General features: G+C 48.1%; 1 protein-coding gene across 1 annotated transcript in view; it reads right to left on the bottom strand.

Annotated features, from left to right (window-relative positions):
- Nucleotides 1–299: 299 nt before the first annotated feature.
- Supt6h (SPT6 homolog, histone chaperone and transcription elongation factor) overlaps nucleotides 300–9,497 on the bottom strand; it is a 38,237-nt gene continuing 29,039 nt past the window's right edge. Inside the window, exons 28-37 of the mRNA XM_070027303.1 lie at nucleotides 8,996–9,136; nucleotides 7,626–7,821; nucleotides 6,540–6,778; nucleotides 5,159–5,272; nucleotides 4,872–4,996; nucleotides 2,769–2,881; nucleotides 2,448–2,525; nucleotides 2,197–2,363; nucleotides 1,317–1,504; nucleotides 300–1,064 (exon numbers count right to left, since the gene is read on the bottom strand). Coding sequence (XP_069883404.1) covers nucleotides 878–1,064; nucleotides 1,317–1,504; nucleotides 2,197–2,363; nucleotides 2,448–2,525; nucleotides 2,769–2,881; nucleotides 4,872–4,996; nucleotides 5,159–5,272; nucleotides 6,540–6,778; nucleotides 7,626–7,821; nucleotides 8,996–9,136 — 1,548 coding nt within the window. The 3' untranslated portion in view covers nucleotides 300–877. The remainder of the gene's footprint in view (nucleotides 1,065–1,316; nucleotides 1,505–2,196; nucleotides 2,364–2,447; nucleotides 2,526–2,768; nucleotides 2,882–4,871; nucleotides 4,997–5,158; nucleotides 5,273–6,539; nucleotides 6,779–7,625; nucleotides 7,822–8,995; nucleotides 9,137–9,497) is intronic.

Raw genomic sequence — 9,497 nt, 5'->3', positions numbered from 1 at the left:
CAGAAACCTGGAAACCTAGAAATACTTCCTACAGGGAAAGAAGATGATGGGGCTGCAGGAGCTGTTTATGAGGTGCCAGGCCCTGACTCAGCATTTCATACTGCCTTCATAGGTAGAGGCAGGGGTCATCATCGCCACAGTAAGACATAAGCTGGCATGGGGTCATAAGGCTCAAAAGAAGGGGATAGGGATGTAATCCTGGGCAGTCTGAATCCTTGCCTCTCTGACAGATTGGGAGAGGAGGTCGGAAGCCTTTGGAGCAAACTGCTTTGAAGCCACTCTTGCAGGTGGAGAGACCGTTTTGAGTGCTCTGTAGAAACACTGTTTATTCAAATGACAGGCAGGAAGCATGGCAGCAGCAGGTGGGTAAGGATGGCCAGTCAGGGGCTGGTAGATCAGCACTGCTCCCTCATGTCCCCCACAATCCTTTGACAGTCACCAAGATGTTGGTATCAGGACCAGAAATACTTTCCCTCCTGCCCCAAATTGAATAAATAGCATCCCTTTCCCCCCCCCCCCCAAGGTCTGGGGGACATATGAGTTGAGCTTGATGCCCCATGATAGCCAGTCAGGTGAGGGCAGAAGCTCAAAATGGCTTATCGGGAGTAGAATACACATGGCTCCATGCTTGTTCTTATCTTCCTCTTTCTCCCTGCCACATTTCCCTCCCAGCCTGGTCCCAAAACAGGTGGTCAGTAGAGAATTGCTGTTGATATACACTGAACTCAAGTTCACAAGGCTATCCATCTAGGCTGACCACCAAAGAGAACATCACTTCAAGCCAATTTATGGACAAAAAAGGAGGGACAGGGAGTGAGGCAGTGGATGCCCAGGCCTCTCAGCCTCAGAGGTGACCAGAGTCCAAGGAGCAGGGCCCCTACCGATCCATCTCATCCAGGAGTGGGGTCGCATCGCCAGCAATGGACATGGGGGTGCTTTCGATCATGGGGCTGGGGGAGGGTCGAGGTGTCAGCCGCTGCTTCTGTTTCCGCCGTTCTGCCTCCTTTTCCTGAAGCCATTGCTCTGCCATTTTCCCCCAATCGATGGCTGCATGGCTGTTGGACCTGGGAGGGAGAAGGGCCTTTGAGATCAGTACTCTTTTGGGCTCACTAAGAGGAAAGCCCATCTATCACTTACAGGTTAAATACCTGTCTTTCTGGTGACTCCAGTGAGAAAGGAAGCTTATACTTACACAGCTCTTCCGTGTTCTCAATACCAGTACCCTTGAGAAACCATGTGGGCCTTGACTCTCAAGAGGACATGGCTTCACGACATCTACTAACAACCTGCCTGTACCACCCACCACCTTTACTTACTTTGGCTGCTGCTGCCGTTGCCGGGAGCTCGATGAAGGCTGGGGCTGAGCCTGGGTGGACTGGGGGGTAGTGCTGGCCTGGAGCTGGTGGTATTGAGGTGTGGTGATGGGCTGGCTTGGGGTTGTGTAGGAGTAGCTGGGAGTCATTAGTGGTGTGGCCACTGGCTGCTGGGCTGGCGTTGGGAACACCTGGAGAAAGGATCAGAGAAGTGGGGATGGATTCTAGGCTTATTTGGCTCTGCTGAATTTCTGGCAAGCTTTAAAGGTGGATTCAGTACAGGGCTTTCCATGTCCTCCACAATCCTGAGCAGTGTGAGATTCTAAGCAGCTGAGGGAGGCCAGCAGTCTGGTAGCAGCAACACAAAGCAGCCCACCAATCCTAAACAGCTCTGGGTTTCTAGTGGCTTGAGAATTCCTAAGATCCCAAAGGAGACTGGAAGAACAGGCCTCTTTTTTTTTTTTTTTTTTTTTTGTCGGTCATGGGGCTTGAACTCTGGGCTTGGGCACTGTCCTTCAGCTCTTCAGCTCAAGGCAAGCGCTCTACCACTTGAGCTACAGCGCCACTTCCGGTTTTCTGGTGGTTTATTGGAGATAGGAGTCTCACGGTTTTTCCTGCCCGGGCTGGCTTTGAACCGCGATCCTCAGATCTCAGCCTCCTGAGCAGCTAGGATTACAGGCGTGAGCCACCAGCGCCCGGCTCAGGCCTCTTTTTTTTTATTCCCAGTTAAATGGGCTGGGAAAATTATCGGTTAAGTGATGGCTCCTAAGGCCAGGGCAGCCCTGTGCATGTACACAGCCAGAGGTATGTATAGGATATGTGTCTGTGAGTATATAAAGATGCCTGTCCCTCTCCTACCCCACACTCCTCCCAAGCCACATACATGATAAGCACTGCTGCCTCCTCCACTGCCACCATAACCGTACTGGCTGGAGGCCCACTGGGCTGGGGTAGCATTAGGGTTCTGTCCCTGGCCTGTCACAGCAGCAATGGCACTGAACATCTGCGATGTCATATTCTGGGGCAAGGCATTCACAGCTCGTGTCAGATCTGTAAATACACAGAAACAAAATGAGCGTGTAAGAGGTGAAAGTCCCTTTCCCTCTTCCCTGGCCCCAGGCCTGAGCACCTCACCTGCAAGGTTGATATTGGCCGGAGTAGCATTGATAGAGGCAGGGGTCCGTGTCCTACTGCTGCTACTAGGAGTGATGCCTGTAGGAAATGGATATAATTAGTTATGTGACTTAAGAAACCTATTTCTGTCTTCCTAATTCAGGGGCTACGGGAGGGACTGAGGTGGGTGGAAGGAGGAGGGGAAGTTGCATAGACCCAGTAGAAACAGAACTGCTCTGCTGCAATGATAGCCTCCTCTCTCCCCCAGAAGACCAGCAATCACTTGGTCAGGCTGCACCTGCCCCTCCCACCACAACCCAGAAGTCAGAGAAAAGAACTCGCCTGGTACAGGGTCCTGGTAGTGATCTTTAAACCACCTGAAGAGCCCATTCACAGTTGGGAAGATCTGGCCCCGGTACCTGAATCCTTCAGGAGTTACTGTTACATATTCTATCCTGAAATTTTAGAAGGAAATATACATCAGATACCCTTGGACTCAGTTGTGAGAGACCAACCGAAACATGTTCACCCTGTGCAATAGCCACACTGGGTGCTAAGGAAGAGAAGAGGTGACAGGGCCTATGTGAAGGGCAGCTGTACAGCCAAGACCAAGACCAAGATGTCAGTAGCCTCGGTTTGCTGTGTACTGGCTGCCAAAGGAAGGCTTGCTGGAGGCTGTACCACCACACAGGCTTCAGTGAAGGCAGCCCCCAGCTTGCTGAACTGTTCCTCATAGATGTTTCCAAGCCCTACACAACCCTGGCTTCCACCCTCTTGAAGAATACTGGTGAATCTGGAAAGGCTTCACAGAAAGAATGACAGGGCAGGGAATGTGGCTTAGTGGTAGAGTGCTTGCCTAACATGCAAGAAGCCCGCAGTTTGATTCCTCAGTGTCACATAAACAGAAAAAGCTGCAAATGGCACAGTGGCTCAAGTGGTAGAGTCCTAGCCTTGAGCAAAAGAAGCTTAGAGACAGTGCTCTGAGTTCAGTCCCAAGACTGGTTAAAAAAAAAAAAAAAAAAAGAGCATTCCACAGGTATGCCCAAGAAAGGGTAGGGCCTAGAGTAGAAGGCTTTTATTATATGGCTCCTAAGCCTGCTAAAAAATCTAAGCAGTGCATTGCACTCTGGTTTCTCTTAAGATCATATAAATCTTTCGCCTTTTACTAAGCAGTGCATTGCATGTGGACCGATGTAAGTAAGCAGAAATACGCACATGCTTTGGCCTAGGGCTATGGGAATGATAGGCCAGGGCCAAGGCAGAGAAGGCTGGAATGACTAGGGTGTACAAAAGACAGAAGGAAGCAAGCCTAAGAAACTTGAGATTCTACTGTTTCAGGATGAACTAGAGGAATGCAGATAAAGGAATACTTCAGAAAGGGCAGCCTGACAGTCACATGCACACAAGAGAATGGGAGACACAGAAATTCCCCTTACAGGGCCCACGCCCTAGTACACTGTGGTATCAGTGAGCCAAGTGCGGGAGTCTCAAGGAGGGCCAAGCAGGTAGCAGAAAGGAGAGATCAGTGTGCTACTCCAGTCTTACCAATCAGCAAGGAATGCCTCTGAGAAAGGGAGGTGAGGGCTGGGAAGATGGCTCAGTGGCAGTGCGTGCCTCACATGCATGAGGGCCTGGGTTCAATTCCTCAGCACCACATAAGCAGAAAAAGCCAGAAGTGGCGCTGTGGCTCAAGTGGTAGATCACTAGCCTTGAGCTGAAGAGCTGAGGGACAGAGCCCAGGCCCAGAGTTCAGTCCTCATGAGAGAGAGAAAAAAAAAAAGGGAGGTGCAGGGAAGAGAATTCTTATTTTTCTGCCAATCCTGGGTGTTGTCCCTGAGCCTTTTGCTCAAGGGTAGCCCTCTATCAATTGAGCCACAGCTGCACTTTTGGCTTTTTGTTGCTTAACTGCAGATAAGGATATCAAGAACTTTCCTGTTTGGGCAGGCTTCAAACCTTGATCCTTAGATCTCAACCTTTATAATAGCTAGGTAATAAAGTAAGAGGCATGAGCTACTGAGGTCCTCTAGAACTCTTTTTCATGCTAATTCCCCCACCCCTCCCTTTTTTTTTTTTTTGCCAGTCCTAAGGTTTGAACTCAGGGCCTGGGCACTGTCCCTGAGCTCCTTTTGCTCAAGGCTAGTACTCCACTTGAGCCACAGTGCTACTTCTGGCCTTTTCTGTTTATATGGTACTGAGGAATTGAGCCCAGGGCTTCTTGAATGCTAGGTGATCACTCACCAAGAAGTCAAATTCCCAGCCCCGCTAATCCACCTTTCTTAGGTAAATTTTCACCTCTTGCTCTAAATCATCACCCCCTTTCCCCCCTCCAACCTCAGTTCTGAACAAGTAAGAGAGGAAAGGCAGACAGGCTGAAGCAGAGCAGGATGTTCCCTTCCAGCTTTCCTGTGGGCCCAGCAGGAGCCGCTTCTCAGCACCAGTGCTCACCTGGGTTTACCCCGGGGCTGGTATCCCAGAAGGAACTTTCCAGGCAGTTCCTTGCAGGCACAGATGAAATAAGGGATGAAGGTGGGCTTCTCCTTCTTAGTTTTGATGAGCAGTTCCTCTAATTTCTGGGGGTAGAATGAGGGGGAAGAGGTTGGGATAGCAATGTGCTTGGTAGGATACACAGTATCTGGCACATACACATGTATACTTGTTTCACCACCTGAGCGTTCCTAACATCGAAGGGAAAGTATCCAGCTTTAGGAGCCTGGAAGGTAAGCCTGGCTTACCTTGCGGTCCCCACCACTGCAGTCTTGATAATACTTGTGATTCAGGAGGTCTCGAGCAAAGGATGCCATGGGCTGAACATAGCGGGCAACAATTTCATCTAAGTCTTCAAATTCCTGTGGAAAGAAGGTGAAGGCCTCATATGTCATATCCATAGCTAAAACTCCTGGTCCTTCATCAAGTGTTCCCCGTGAGAAACTCTGGCAGGGTTGGGGCTGGGGGTTAAGATTTCCCAACCCTGTGAAGCCTCACTCCATCGCAAGATTCCCTCAATTTATCCAATGGACTGGAGTTGTACCCAGGCACCCAGGCAAACTAGTTTATGAGGCACAGCCTCAAGTCCTAACTGTGGTTCTCCCCTGGTACTTGGGAACAGGAGGGAACTTCACCAGATTTCACTGAGCACAGTCAAAATACTTGCTATGTGTGTTCACACACCCATTTCAGCTTCTTCACTGGTACTCTATAATCTACTTCAAAATTTAATGTACAGGAAGCAACATATACAAAACTGATGACTTATCCTAAGAACCACCTTCTGTTTTTATTTTTATTTTTTGCCTGTCCTAGGGTTTGAACTCAGCCTGGGTGCTGTCCTTGAGCTCCTTTTCCTCAAGAAAAGCACTCTACCATTTGAGCCACAGTGCCACTTCCAGCTTTTTCTGTGATTAATTGGAATCTCATGGACTTTCTTACCCGGGCTGACTTTGAACCATGATCTTCAGATCTTAGCCTCCTGAGTAGCTAGTATTATAGGCATGAGCCAGGGGTGCCAGGCTCACCTTTTTTGTGGGTGTTGCTGTTGGTTGTAGGGGATGAACTCAGGGCCTGAGCACTGTCCCTGAGCTCTTTTGCTTAAGGCTAGGGCACTACTGCTTTGAGCCACAGCTCCACTTCTGGTTTTCCAGTGGTTAACTGGAGTTAAATTTCTAAGGGACTTTCCTGCTCTGGCTGGCTTTGAACCATGATCTCAGATCTCAGCCTCCCAAGTAGTTAGGATTAAAGGAGTGTGCCATCAGTGGCCAGCCCCACCTCCTGTTTTACTACTTAACACTGCACAATTAAAATGAATATGAGGGCTGGGATATGTGGCTTAGTGGTAGAGTGCTTGCCTAGCATGCATGAAGCCCTGGGTTCAACTCCTCAGTATCACATAAACAGGAAAAGATGGAAGTGGCACTGTGGCTTAAGTGGTAGAGTCCTAGCCTTGAGCAAAAGAAGCTCAGGGACAGTATCTAGGCCCTGAGTTCAAGCCCCAGGACCAGCAAAACACGCACACACGCACACGCGCACATCTGAGATACTAATATCAAATGAAAACAATCTCCCATGGCTTTTGGAACCAGGAGTGGGGCTGGGTAGGTGATCAGGCATGGCTCTTACCTCACTGTTGATCCACAGAGTGGCTCCCAGGCTGAAGGCATTTTCCTTGCCTTCTTCTCGCACATCCACATGCTGGTAGATGCCGTCACTGACTTTCCATGTTACCGTCAGGTGGTTCTCACCCTTGCTGCTTGGTCGGATAATGACATCCCCCTGGTCCATAGTCTCCATCATTTTTTCTGCTTGTTTGAAATTGATGTTATGGAAGGATGGATGTGCAATCACTCGTTTAATGTATGCTGAGGGCAAGAGAAGACAGGATTAGGTGATAGGCTAGTAGCCAACAGCAACAGGACAGACCAGGGTTTAGTTTCTGACCCACTATGGGTTTCTGAGGCTCTTTCATGCTGTCTGGGTCTGATGTGAATGAACTGTTAGCAAGGGGTCCCTAGCATGCCTAGGACAATAAGGCGTTATTTATTTATTTATTTTATTTATGGTCGTGGGGCTTGAACTCTAGGCCTAGGCGCTGTTCCTTAGCTCTTCAGCTCAAGGCCAGTGCTCTACCACTTGAGCCACAATGCCACTTTTGGCCTTTTCTGTTTATGTGGTGCCGAGGAATTGAACCCAGAGCCTCATGCATGTGAGGCAAGCACTCTACCACTGAGCCACCTTCCTAGCCCCCAATAAAGCTTTAATAGTCACAATGCCTTACTAACAAAATGTGACTGAAGAGATCCTGAGTTTTAGTTCTACCCATTCGTCATTTCTTTCTTTTTTTAAACATAAGCAAATCTTTTTAATTTCTATTTATTTATTTATTTATTTATTTGATTGTGGGGCCTGAACTCTGGGCCTGGGTGCTGTCCTCAGCTCTTCAGCTCAAGGCTAGCACTCTAGCACTTGAGCCACAGTGCCATTTCTGGCTTTTTCTGCTCATGCGAGGCAGGCACTCTCCCACTGAGCCACCTTCCCAGCCCCCCCATCCATCATTTCTTTTCATTAACACCTTTGGGCCTCAGCACCTTGAAGCCGAGTATCTATTCTAACTAGGAAACTGATATACATGTACTCTTTGACCTGAGTCCTACAGCGTGAAAGCTTCCAAGATCTTCAGGCTTATAGGAGTGGTGGTGGTATACTCACTAGTCCGCTGCTGCTTCCGCTTCATGTCCTCTTCCTGCTTGTGGTCTGCTGCTTCCGCATCAAAGTCATAGTAGGTGTCCTTGGGCAGTTTCCACTCATTGTTCCTGTCCATGAGGTCTGAGGTGCGGCAGGTCAGGTCTGCACTGAACTTCTCAATATCAATCTTCATGATACGGCAGTGAACAGTCATTCCCACCTAGATCCACAGAACATGTGAGCTGGAAGGGACAAAGATGATCTAGCCCAATGCCCTATTTTACATAGGAGAACACCAAAATCAAGGCAGACAAGTAAGGCTTGCTTAAATCTAGCCAGCTGGTAAATAGCAGAATATGAATTTGGAGGTAAGTCTGGTGTGCAGAAGAATATAGGCCATGCCTTTACCCTATACCTTTCAACTCTGGGTTGGGAAACCAACTTGAGCCTGTGGAACTTCCTTCCTCATCAACTGACACTCTTCCCTTCTCCCATAAAGTTACCTGCTTACTGCTTCCATGGATGATCAAAATCTAACTTCCATCTTTGGAGGGAAAACAAAGTAACAGCTCTTTTATGTACTTTATTGGACTTGAGCCCTTCTAAATATTTGCTATAAAGCCAGTTACTCTGCATGGTGGTTCTCCTGTTGAGAATTTCCCCATTAGGGATTTCTTTCCCAAGCCTTCTAAGTCCACAGTCCTCCCATGTTTATAACATTTAGAACTAAAAAACTGGCAGATCTGGTCCTAGCATGCCATTGACTGGGTGATCCTGAAAAGGCACTTTCTCTGAAAAAAGAAGATATTCCGGTCCCATCATATTGTGGGATTAGAGACAACATACATCAATGCCAAGTGCCAGTGTCCAATGGGTGTATAGTAAATGGCTGTCATGGCTGGAGAATACTAGGATAGAGTTAGAAATTTACTGCCAAGCTCTAGGAAGAAACGATTTGAAAGTTTCTTCTGTGTCTCTCAGGTCTGCTGTGGAAACCAGAGGTGCCTTGTTCATAGGGCTGCACCACACATCCTGTTAAATCTCTTAAAGCAGTACTGCTTGGCATGGGAGAACAGGCAGAGCCTTTCTTTTTGCACCATGTGATACTGGGTCTTGCTTCCTGCTCTTTGCTGAAACCTCAGCTTCCCACACAGGAAGCGAGCCCTCTCTCAAAGGGCTGGCAGCTGCTTTACAAAGGCAGTAGACAAAAGCTGCTACTCATTCAGATGCTTTTCTCAGTTTCTTCCAGCTACTCATAATCCTACCACCAAGCTCTCTCCACCAGCAGCCACTGGGAACACAGCCTAATGTCTGGTAGAGATAGCATGAAGTTAGAGAACTGACTTGGGGTGGTTGGAAACTCCCCTACATCCTTAGGCAAGTCATTTATGTACCTTCACTCGTTCCTCTGGTCGCTTTACAACTTTGTCACTGAGGAATTTAGTAGGGATGAAGCCAGTAACACCATTGTCCAGCCGTGTTTTGACACCAATAGCTTGGCCAGGGCATGAACCACTATCAAAGTGGTTCCAGACCTGAAAAAAGACATGAGGAAAGGAGGTTGATCATTAAGGTCCCAAAGATCACAAGTTCAGAAAGAACTGAAATTTTACCATTGATACTTGGCACTAGTCTGAAAAACTGACTCAGCCACCTCCAAGGGAGAACTTGACCACCCACAGTGTTCCTTGACTCATAGCTGATGCTTGGAACCAGATTACTCTTTTATGCTTAATTAATGCATATCTCTCTAGTTCCAACTGAGGCCCTTTTTGTTTTGTCTTGCCTTAGTGAGTATAAGAAGTATCTAGGGATGGGAATGTGGCTTAGTGGTAGAGTGCTTGCATGCATAAAGCCCTGTTTTTTTTTGTTTTTATTTTTGTCTGTCGTGGGCTT

Source organism: Dipodomys merriami, unplaced genomic scaffold, assembly GCF_024711535.1.
Source record: "Dipodomys merriami isolate MVZ:Mamm:240054 unplaced genomic scaffold, mDipMer1.0.p SCAF_19, whole genome shotgun sequence".
NCBI classification, from domain to species: Eukaryota; Metazoa; Chordata; class Mammalia; order Rodentia; family Heteromyidae; genus Dipodomys; species Dipodomys merriami.
The sequence above is the reverse complement of the archived record's forward strand: the minus strand, read 5'-3'. Positions and strand labels throughout refer to the sequence as shown.